General features: G+C 37.3%; 1 protein-coding gene across 2 annotated transcripts; it reads left to right on the forward strand.

Moving 5' to 3' along the window:
• The first annotated feature begins 1,492 nt into the window (after positions 1-1,492).
• On the forward strand, positions 1,493-11,933 carry LOC122063287 (dihydrolipoyllysine-residue acetyltransferase component 2 of pyruvate dehydrogenase complex, mitochondrial-like). 2 transcript variants are annotated; one of them, XM_042626996.1, is made up of 19 exons: positions 1,493-1,718; positions 2,649-2,742; positions 5,898-6,028; positions 6,111-6,208; positions 6,312-6,352; positions 7,187-7,242; positions 7,396-7,470; positions 7,569-7,661; positions 8,810-9,049; positions 9,219-9,291; positions 9,579-9,682; positions 9,765-9,850; positions 9,952-10,027; positions 10,748-10,815; positions 10,898-10,964; positions 11,064-11,159; positions 11,259-11,361; positions 11,450-11,545; positions 11,641-11,933. In XM_042626996.1, exons 1-19 carry the CDS (start codon positions 1,680-1,682, stop codon positions 11,709-11,711), a joined length of 1,707 nt encoding a protein of 568 aa, XP_042482930.1. In that variant the 5' UTR covers positions 1,493-1,679; the 3' UTR covers positions 11,712-11,933. The 2 variants fall into 2 exon arrangements, with proteins under 2 accessions (XP_042482930.1, XP_042482939.1); XM_042627005.1 differs by having other exon boundaries at positions 1,494-1,718; positions 6,135-6,208.

Consider the following 11,933-nt stretch of genomic DNA (forward strand, 5'->3'; position numbering starts at 1 on the left):
TCTCTCATATTTAGTTCATGGATGATAGAAGAGTAGTTACCCTTAAGGATTTCCTAGTGGTTTCTAACCCATAAATCTTTGTGATTTTAGCAAATGAACTCAAAAGCCTCTCGAAGAGAATTGACTGTTTCATGGACACTAATGTTGTTGTTTTTGTCATCATCAGTTTCATTAATTTTGTGAAACCATTACTTGGTACTAGCATTTGATATCTGAAAACTAGTATTGCCAGATATTCTGCATGGGTAGCTAGTGTCACTGTCCCCATTCCCCATAAGCCTCTGCTCTTCTTTCACTCACCTGCCTCCACAACTCATTTCTGTTGATACTTGCCTTCTCATGACTTCTTTATGTCCCCTACTTTCTCCTCATTGATGTTCTTCAAGGGTGCATTTGGTTGGTAAGAAGTGAATAGAAAAGAAAAAGAAAAGAAAAACATAATAAGACAAAGTAGAATTTCTACCCGTATGTTGAATGTCACGAAAATGCCATCCCATCGCAATGGTGAGCTGGGTTGAGGAGATTCCCTCCACACCCAAAATGTGAAAAAACTGGGTTTACAAGACAAAAGTAATTATAAAATTAATGATGAGTTTATGTGTCCCTTTCTCTCTTCTCCTTCAAAATTTTGTTCTTTCTTTTCTTACCAACCAAAATGAATGCAAAACAGGTTGACTTGCTTAAAGTTGATCTTAAACATGTCCTGTACATATCAAGAGTATTAAACTCGGAATCAGGATCTAGATCAGGTTTAGCTTATTCCGATTGGTCTACACCAATCAACAAATCATAATATTGTGGCTATTTCTTATGGTTATTGTGGTTTCAACTACATTTCAAAATTTGGCATCGGGATTGGTCACTCGGCAACTCATTTAATCTCTGAGTCCTTTGTTTCAGTTCAGTCTCTGAACAAGGAACGAGTTAGGGTTGTTTTGAACAATACCAGTGATCACGTAGGAGTCAGGCGGCAGATTCCCTTTTTTCTTATTTTAAATTAATGGAATGTCGCATAAGTGGCTGTGGTCAGTCGTGGGTTGTGTGCCCTGTGAGCTGTGGTAAGTAACTAACAAATTCGTTAAAAGCGAATTGGTGAAAAGTCAACTTACGACTGCGATGTCATGGTGATTTAAACGAACTTGTAGACGGCGAGTATCGAATCAAAATGACTATCATCCATCCGATCTTAGATTCTGGACCACTTGATCGAGAGATCCACTGGATCAGTTGTGGTGGTGGGGCCCACTGACAGGTACAACTGGAGTACCGGTGAGAGGACAGGAAGCAGGAAGGTGGCTACCCAGTGAAGGTACGTAACAGAAATAAGACCCAAAAAAAAAAAAAAAAACACGTGCATCTTCCCGCCGCTCACCAAACTAGGGAGCTGGAGGCTGGAGTCGCTGGACCTGGTTGAGTCATGACTCGTATTGGACTGGTTGACTCACAAACTCACGAGTAGTTGTTGAGTCGAGTCTTGATCAAACAACGAACGCTCAAAGAGGCTCAAAAAAGGAGAACAGAGAAATAGGGTTCGAGGGACGGTAAAAAATCAAACACTATTGTAGTTTGGGGAAGACAGAGCCCTTGGACATCTCAAGGCTTCTCTCTCTTTCTCTCTCGCCTTCTTTACCTCACCCTCCTTAGGCGAGGAAGAAGCTCTGCGTCGACGATCTAGAATCATGACGTACGCAACTCATCTTCTGAGTCACTCCAGAAAGGTATTGCCAATCAAATTCATATATTTTCTCCTGTTCTTGTTTAGCTGCATCTGCAACAATCATTTTGAATATATTTTTTTTTAATCTTAAATTGTGATTCGAAATGGACGATCTAAGGTGGAATCAATTTTGATTCTGCACAACACTTTATGACGCTATGTTCATGCCGTATCGGATCCAAAATATTTGGAATTTTAGTGCGGTTTCATCTTTGATCGGGACCTTCAACAGTTCTGAGTTCAGATAATTAGTCTCTAATGACTGCCGGCCTTGCTAGAATTATGATTAATCTCTTAGAGAAACTGCAATCAAATGTCACTGTTAACTTTGAACCTTTAATTTCCAAAACGCATGTCAAGAAATTATGGATGGCGACCTAAGGGGCACTAAGGGATGGTGTTCACCACATGCTAGATGCTAGAAATGGAACATATACAGTAAACATTTCTCATCCTGTGGTCAACTTCCAAGCAGCCCCTTTGGAATTGGATTCTCAGAAATCAATGTGGTTCATTTACCGTCTTGGGATGAAGGAATTCATTCCCGGGACTTTTTGGGAGCTTCATATATTAACTCTGTAAATTTCTTGTGTTCATTGTGACGTCTTAAAGGTTTCTTATCTGATCAATAAAACATATTATTAACCCCCTGCTTTCATATCTGTTCCTGGAGTTTCATATGTGTAGATTCCAGTATTAATGTTCATAACTGGGAAGTATACTTCCTTCTCATTAGTATATGAACTTGGGATTTGAAAACGTGCTATTTATTTTTTCAAATTACATTTCTATCTGACAATAATAATTTATTGTTCTATCTGACAATGATAACTTCCATCAATTCTGAAAGTTTTGTGTTCATGAACCTGAGTTCTATTTCTAGCTGACAATGATGACTTCGTTATTAAGTCTTGTAATTTGAATTTTACAGTTACGCAATGCTCCAGACATACTACGAAAAGATTCTGTTATTCTTGTCCGTTGGTTTTCTAAAGACACTTTCGCCTCTATTGGCCAAAGAGATTGTAAGTAGCTGATTGCAATCTATTGAGATCTAGTATCAATGTTTTACAACCTAGGAGCTGTTCTTAGACTTGCACATTGTTTTGATTTTGTGATGATGATGTACCATGTTTGTTTAAAATGAACTAAATACTGTAGTGTAATGCTTGCACATAGTTCTGCATGCACGACTGCAATTGTGAGTGTATAATGTTTGCATGTAATTCTGCATGTCCCAGTTGCATTTCTGAGAGCATAGATGGATTTCAGGGTGATGCAGAAGCACTTCCTTGGACCTTTGATCGAACCTGTTTGAGAGCCTGATTCTGAACTGGGCCCGAATTGGGATTTGGGTCTAATAGGATAACTAGAGATTTATTTTCTACATTAGGATAATATGTGATCTTTAATTTATTTATTTTGTTTTATTTTGGATATGTAGGAAGGTAACTTTGTAGTTTCCTAGTTTTATAATGTTTCTACTTCTGTATTAGATTACGTATAGGGTTTTTTTTCCTTTTTCTTATTTATTTGTATGCGTGACCACCAATTGGATGATAACTTGAGAATGGATTAAATCGAGTATTGTGTTGTTTGAGTGCTGGCCGTGTGGCCTTCCCTTATCTCCCCCCCTTCTTCCTCCTTCCTTGCGTGACTCCAGATCTGGTCCTCCTTCAGTTCAGATCTCTTTCTCTTCCATTCTTCTCCTTCTTTCGTTTCCCTTCCCTGTTTTGGGCAGTATTTTGAGAAGAGGGAAAACAATTGGAGTTCCTTGATTTGTGGACCATTTGGTCCGAGATTCATACTCAAAAGATCGACTTATCCTGCTGAGTTTCAGATTTGGAAAAGCGCTCTGTTGTGAGATTGAGATCAAGGAATACTGCTGGTCTCATATCCATCGCTAGGTCTGGTTTCAAAAGTTCACTCCCTTCTTTTTACCTGTTGTTTTGGGTGGCCTCTGGTAGCATTCAATACGATTTTGGTTTGAAAACCTTGCCCCAAAATCCCAGTGTCATTAAAATTAGGTGACGCCTAGCTCCTTGGTCACCTTGGATGCCTTGGTTGCCTAGGAGGGCGCCTTGTGTTTGGACCCCCTCCAATGCCTTGGGTCACCTTGATGCCATTGACAACTATTGAAAGCACCATCAGCGAAGGAGGTCTCTTCTCCAAATCGAGACTGGTTTTTCCGCTTCTAGTTCTGTTTGTGGCTGGAGGTTGACTACAGTCCCCTTACCCACGATATTACTTCCTTTGTGATTATTTCCCTTATTACCCCTCTTTTCTTTGGTTATTCTCCTTTATTCTCATAAGTGATATAATTCCAAGTCTACTCTTAGTTAAAAAATATAATCCTTATGTCCTTTCCTATTGAGTTACCTAATAACACGTTCAAATTCTGGTTTATTACAAGTTTGCCCCTCCCCTTTGAGAATTTATCATAAATTACAGATTTTCCACTCCTGTGAATTACTGTAATTTTCATACATGAATACATGATAATGTGTTTGCATGTGTATGTTGTAGGTCCAAGAGGGGGTTATGTATATGCGTGACTTTATGTGTGGCCATGTGGTTGTACACATTACCTGAGAAAATTAAACACACAAGCACATTTTTGTTGCTTTATGCTTATATGCATGTGACTGCATGAGCAGAAATGGTAGAAGGTCGATATGACTGAAGACAAATCAACTTTAAATTCCCCATTGTTTCCCACCAAACTTTTGCAATATTGTAAATTCTGCAAAACAAAAAGAGTCAGATCCCCAAGCCCATCTCTTAATACAGCATTTCTTGCCCAAAAACTAGCATAAAAGCGGAATTATTGCTTCAAGAATTTGTTAGAAATTGTTCTGGAAAGGAATGGGTGCCTGGTTGCTTATGACATTTGTAGATGCACTGTCTGTTCCCTCCACTGTATCTACTCCTGCAACTTCTCCTTCTTTGGGTCCATCACTGCTAATCTTCATGGCATTCCCTCTTGAAATGCAACCTTCATTTGGAGCCTCCTTTCTCCGTTTCTCTCCCTCTTCCTTTAGAGATCCCTATTGTACTTCAAGTCACTAATTTTCTTCAATTGCTCTTCTTTCTAGTCCTCTCTGTCATTTTCCTGTTGTTTTGCAACTTATTTATTTGAAATCTGTCCTGTTCTCTTGACCTTGCACGATTAACACAAGCCACTCCACTCCCCAAGCACCATTGTGGTCATCTTGAACCTTTTTTCCCTTTCTATTGCTGTATTTGCTGTCATGATAAATTGACAGTTCCACATTGCGTCTCCCCTGCACTTGGCATCCCCCCTAACAAGTTAAGAGTTTCGGATTTCACTGGAATCTCCCCCCCCCCAATGTCTAAATAAGAATATTTCGGTGAAAAGTTGTTAAATTTCGATAGTCATTTCTTTTCGACCCTCGTCGAAACTGAAAATTTTCGCGAAAATTTCAACATTTTTGTTGAAATTAAAGAAATTGCATAAGCAAGCCCTAATTCATTTCCCGGAAAATTGCCCCTCAGGTATGTTCTGTACCTCCAAATAGATCTTTCTTCAAGTGGGTTTCTCTATCCTTCATGTTCAGCTCACTGTCTGAAGCCCAAATTTTCTATTTCACGTGGAAGAATGGTGGCACATGCTTAAGAGTTGTGTTTTTCACGTCTCACTATATCTATGACATTCAAGAGAGTATATAGGCAGGAAAATTTTGAACTCGTTTAGAATATTAGTTTCCCAGGAAATCCTGTATGAGGAAGAGTTGGGTGTCCATGATTCAGGAGCGGTGGTCCTTCTAACAAAATGCAATTTTGCCATCTTAATCCTACCAGCTGTTCCAGGGTGACAGTGGTGCAGTGTAGGATTCAAGATTCATGACCTGGTTATGGGGGGTGGGGTCTGAGCTTCAGTAAGATCTGAGCTTCAGTAATCTTCATGGATATAAAAATGCAGAAAACAAAGACTTTCCTCCCTCTTATGATTGCAGAAAATATAAAATCTCATGTCCTAACTGCATCAGCAAGCTATTTCTCCTGTTGATTAATTTAAGTGATTGTCATGCTTACATTTTCATTTTGCATTATTTTGATGGGTTTTTTCAATAATTGGAATCTTGAATATTGGTAACCTTTTTAATTATTTTTTGATAGATAAATTTTTATTTTTTTGTTATTTGTTTTCCTCTCCCAGGTATCCTAAAGACTCAACAACATGATTGCCTGTCTGGAAAGAACGATGGTAACTTGTCTATTGGTGTGATTCCTAGTACAATTAACAGATTCAACCACAGTTGTAGAGCTGAGCATCTTGACTTCTTCACGGTGATTGGAACCCTTCTACTTTTCCTAGTTTTACTCTCTTCTTCTCTTCTTTGCTTAGTCAGTTATTTAAGTTCATTTTTAGGTGTATTTGTTTGGGGGATTACAGGGAAATTTTTCAAGAACAGCAACGAGAATGGGTATCCCAGTGGCTGGTTCAATTTTAAAAAGTTGCTCGCCATGGTATGATGTGACCTCACCATATATTGATATCCTTTCTTGGTGATTGATTATGTGTACAAATGTTTGAATACTTATTTTTTTTTTCTTCTGTTTTCCTAATCAGTTCACAAACATACTCAGTAAGAGGTTATGCAACAGATTCAGGTATGGTCTTGGCATTGGTGACTTGGTATTATGCTTTTAGTACATAGAATGTGACTTATAGAGACATTAGGTGCCTAATTATCTATGATAATGCACATTCTTTATTCTTCTTGATATACCTACATGTGTGTGAACAATTGAAGGGATTCAGAAAGAGTTGTTGTAAACTGAGTCACTCTACTCTAGCATTTTCTGACTCAGTTCCTCCCCACTTCAACACCCACCATGAAGAAAATAAATATCTAGATTTTTTTGGGATGGAGTCGATGGACAAGAAGATTTTTTAGAGAGAAGATGAGGATGCACAGTAACAGGCTTACAGTACAATCAAAGTGTTGCTCTTCCAATAATTGCAAATTGCAATCATATGGGACCAATTTTGAACTTTGTTCTTGAAAGTTCTATTGTTCTTTATATCTTAGGGAAATAGTCTTCACGGAACATAAGCTTTTGGATTGAGATTGAACTTGGGCTAGTTGGTAAAACTCGTTTTTAGAGGGATATGTTCAATGTCTAACATGCCCATGATATATATTTATACCAAAACAGTAATTTCATCGTGTAGAAGGTGGTCTGTGATGTCCACCATCTCTGTGTTACGTGTACAAATAGAGCATCTGCTGGGTAATCTGAATCCACGCTGCTAAATAATTTCCAGGGCTAGAACCTTGTTCAAAGAGATTTTCTTTGTAAGGCATAAGGTCTCGTTGTATTTTCTATATTTTTCAATCATCTGGCTTGTGCAGATTTTGCGAATGGAGAGAATTTCTCTTCGTAATTTTCTTACTAGTTTCAGGAAAAGATCTGCTATAAGTCCTCTGAATGTGGTTTCAGGGCTTCCTGCACACCAAGAGATTGGGATGCCTTCACTCTCCCCTACCATGACAGAGGTATGCAACTTTCAGTGCATTTGAAGCATTAAGATTGCAATTCCTTGTTATATTTCTTTTCTTAAGCTTGCTATCCCTCGATATATTTCATTTTTTAAGCTTGCAATAATTGCATGCTATTCTATCCTCATTACAATGTCCTATGACATGTAGGGTAACATTGCACGGTGGTTGAAGAAGGAAGGTGATAAAGTTTCACCTGGTGAAGTACTATGTGAAGTTGAAACTGTATGGTTCTCATCAGTATTATTTAGTTGAAATTTTACCATTGATGTGGTTATCTTGTTTACTAGACACCTTACTTTGGTTTCTGCATCACTTCTAAGGACAAAGCTACAGTTGAGATGGAATGCATGGAGGAGGGTTATATTGCTAAAATAGTTCGTGGAGATGGGTCAAAAGATATTAAAGTTGGTGAGGTATTCATTTAACTGTTTTGCTGACAACTGTTGTGTATTTCTTACTTGTGTAAGGAATTATTAATTTTTTTTGTCCTTATTTTGTTTTTAAACGTTTTCTTTTAAAAATATCATATAAGAACTCGTTTTTTTTTGGTGGTTTCAAAACCACTGAAATACCGAATTTTTGCTGAAACAGTTTACTTTTTTCCATGTGTTTCGTTTGGCCAATTTGGGGGCTAATGGCTGAAGTGGCCGAAATTTCGACTAAATAGTGCATTTTTTAAGCCGAAATTAAACGAATTTTCGAAATGAAAGACTGAAATTGTCTTTTTGTGTTTCGTATGCCATTTCGCTTGGGTTAAAAAAAAAAAAAAACGAAATATCCAAGATTTCAGCGAGATATTACTGAGTTTTCGAACCATGTATTTAACTCATGCATCTTTTCCCCACAAAGCCACAACAATTATACCCTATGCATAAGTCTTTTCCTGAAAAACTCTGCCACATGATTCCATATGAAATCCTGACATCATGGTCCTTCACTGTCTTATACTTTGAAATGAATAGTGTTGGGGGGAGTTGTTCTAAATTACAAGTAACCTAGAACTTAGGCACCATTTGACCACGTTCCGTTTCTGCATTTTCTTGTTCCCAGAAATGGAGAAACAACATAAAAAGCGTTTGATAAAGTTGTTTCGTTTCACATGTTTCTAGAAACATAAATAAAAATTTATGCCTATTTACGATTCTAAAAACGACTTTGACGAAACAAGTGTGACTTGTTTCGTCGTTTCTAGAAACGAATTTAAGAGAAAAAAAAAAAAGGGCAGTTGTGCCTGATAAATCTCTCAATTATTTAAACCTAAATAGAGGCAACCGAACCCTCTCTCCCTTTTGGGCATCCGTTGATACTATTGGGTTTTTTAGTGGAATTATGTCTGTAAAAAAACGTTTTGAGAAACAGGTTTATCAAACACCAAAAAATCCATTTTTGTTTCCAAAAATGTGAAAAGCTATTTCTAGACACAGAAACAACAGAAACGTTATCAAATGGTGCCTTAACCTTCCGGCCATTTTACTGGCAATTTGATTAATTTTATATTCTTATTACCTTTGAGATCTAATGTCGTATTTTAACCCTGGAAATCTATTTTTTGTTTAATTAGGTGATCGCCATTACTGTTGAAGAAGAAGATGATATTGGGAAATTTAAAGATTACACACCCTCCACATCTGGTTCTGCTGATGAAGTAAAAGGGTCATCTGATTCTGCCCCACCAAAAAAGGAGGCATTGGAGCCTGTCAGCCAACCTGAACAGAAGATTGCTAAGCCTACTGAAGCTCCTCCTGCAAAAGATCGTATTTTTGCAAGCCCTCTTGCAAAAAGCTTGGCGGAAGAGCACAGTGTTAGTCGTTTTAGTTTCTGCTCTATCAATTATTGGAAGATTCAGTTCTTAGTCCTTATTTTCTAAACAATTGATTCTCATCATGATGACTTTTTCGAGGGGATTTTTTTTATATATTTTCTCCTTTTTCCCCGCTTTTTCTCTAAGACATTCTTTCTTTCTGAGACAGGTCCCTCTTTCAAACATCAGAGGAACTGGTCCTGATGGAAGCATTGTGAAAGCTGATATTGAAGATTACTTGGGTAATTTTCCCCATTTGTTTTTAGATTACCAATGACTATTCATGATTTATTTCCTTGTTTAGTCCATGACAGTCAAAATTCTGCTAAGAATTTTATATTCTGTTGACTTTAAGGGAATGTGCTGTTATAACTCTTGTGGAACATGGATTTTTATTTTTTACTGATAATTGAATAGTTTGCATTAAACCACATCATTTTTTTACTTCTAATTTTCTTTTTTTCAGAAATTTTGTAGGAACTGTTATTTAACCAACTTTTCTCTTTATCATGTGTTTTTTATAATGTAGCTTCTAGCAAAAAGGGTGTCCCTACACCAGTTTCCAAGGCAAAGGATACTACCATTGCAGGAGATCTAGACTACAGCGACATACCTCATTCCCAGATAAGAAAAGTGAATGTCTAAAACATCCCTGTTCTATGTGCTGTTGTGTTCAAAATTGAATTTTAATATCTGACACTGCCTTCTTTGCCAGATCACTGCTTCACGCTTATTGCTTTCAAAACAAACTATTCCTCATTATTATTTATCTGTGGACACCTGTGTTGACAAACTTATGGAGTGAGTTTATTTGCTTTATTTGTTAAAATATTTTTTCTTCTCTTGTGATCTGAGGTGGTGTTAGCCATTATTAATAATGTTCAATTCATTGTCTCCTACAGTTTGCGCAGCCAACTTAACTCCCTACAAGAAGCTTCTGGTGGGAAACGGATTTCTATTAATGATCTTGTAATAAAGGTCTGATCATTCAACACATTTGGGTAGTTTAATATACGGATCTTGTGCAAAAATGGTAGCTTTAATCTTATTAAGTCCCAATTCCCTCAATTTTTTATGCTATTGGAAAACAAAGCCATAGAATCTTGCACAATTAAGGAAGTGATTAACGCTATCCTTTTCTTTGGACTGCCTGTCTTTGTGGCCTTCTATTATATAGTTGTTACAAATTTATCTTCTGTTCAGATTTCTTATGGTTGTTTCCTTCACAGCATGTTAATTGTGAAGAATACCTTTACTTGAAGGAATACCAAGATAAGTTTAAATTAAGTTGATGTGTATTCACAGGCAGCTCTCATGGCCTTTGAGCTAAAAGATTGAGTACTCCCATCTTTAATATATATATATATATATATATTTATATATTTGGTGTAGATGTCTTTCTTTCTGCAGCATTTGTTACCATTTTATATTGCACCTTTTTGGGTGTTGTTTGGCATAGAAATTTTTTATTTGCAACAGAAAGTTCCTCAGTGCAATAGGTATTGGACATGATTATTCTTAATGAATAATAATGTCTTGCAGGCTAAAACAATTATTCTCAGTGCAATAATAATATCTTATAGGCTATAATTTCCCCATTTATTACTCTTGATTTAGTTACTCCATTTTGTTCCAGAAGTATTTGTTCTGTCCTACCTACTTATATATTTTAACTTCTGTGGAACTCCACAATTTCAGGCTGCTGCTTTGGCTCTTCGCAAAGTTCCTCAGTGCAATAGTTCTTGGACCAATGATTACATCCGGCAGTGAGTATAACGTCAGCATTGCGTTATTGTCCTTTATTATACATATACATTTAATAACGGTTGGCTACTGCTGCTGATCTAGGTATCACAATGTCAACATCAATGTGGCTGTGCAGACAGATAATGGGCTATTTGTCCCCGTAATCAGGGTGGGTCATGGAATATATTCAGCAATTTTAAGTAACCCAATCTCCGTTTGCTTCTTTAGTAAGTCATGATATTTGAGAAACCGTACTCTGTATTTGCAGGATGCTGACAAGAAAGGATTATCCAAAATTTCTGATGAAGTCAAACAGCTGGCTCAAAAAGCCAAGGACAACAGCTTGAAACCTGATGATTATGAGGTGATGTTTTGCTTTTTAAGCATCTTCCAACCAACTATTTATAGTTTCTCAGTTGCCTCATATTTCAGTATCTAAATATTGCTCTGCCTATATTTTCAGGGAGGCACATTTACCGTGTCAAATTTGGGAGGGCCTTTTGGAATTAAGCAGTTCTGTGCCATCATCAATCCTCCCCAATCAGGAATTCTTGCTGTTGGGTCTGGTAAGCTTCACAGCTCATCATTGTCACACATGTTGGGACCAATATTAGTTTTGTTTTAATTATCCGACTGTAATTTGGTCTTGAGCAGCTGAGAAGAGGGTCATTCCTGGGTCCGATCCTGATCAATTCGATTACGCTTCCTTTATGGCGGTGACGCTAAGCTGCGATCACCGTGTAATCGATGGTATGTCTGACATTTAAAATTCTTCTGTCATGGATAAGAGCTTTGGTCATACATTGAAGTGGTAAAATCCTAAATGTTATGTTAATCTTTATTAGGTGCAATTGGTGCGGAGTGGCTAAAAGCATTCAAAGGCTACATTGAGAATCCAGAGTCTATGTTGCTCTAAGTTTATTGGCTTCCCGAACAATTTTGTTAGTAGTTGATGTGAATAATGAACTTTGTGAGATCCTGAGCATGATTCTTTTCCTGAGTTTCAACTTGTTTTGGCATGGCATCCATCATCACGAGCTCGCCTATCTGAGCTTTCTTCAACAGGGTTTTAGGTTGTGGGCTGATGTAACAGGGACTGAGGCATTAGATCCTGCTAATAATAAACCATTTTTGCTCA

This window comes from Macadamia integrifolia, chromosome 2, assembly GCF_013358625.1.
Source record: "Macadamia integrifolia cultivar HAES 741 chromosome 2, SCU_Mint_v3, whole genome shotgun sequence".
In the NCBI taxonomy this organism is placed as follows: Eukaryota; Viridiplantae; Streptophyta; class Magnoliopsida; order Proteales; family Proteaceae; genus Macadamia; species Macadamia integrifolia.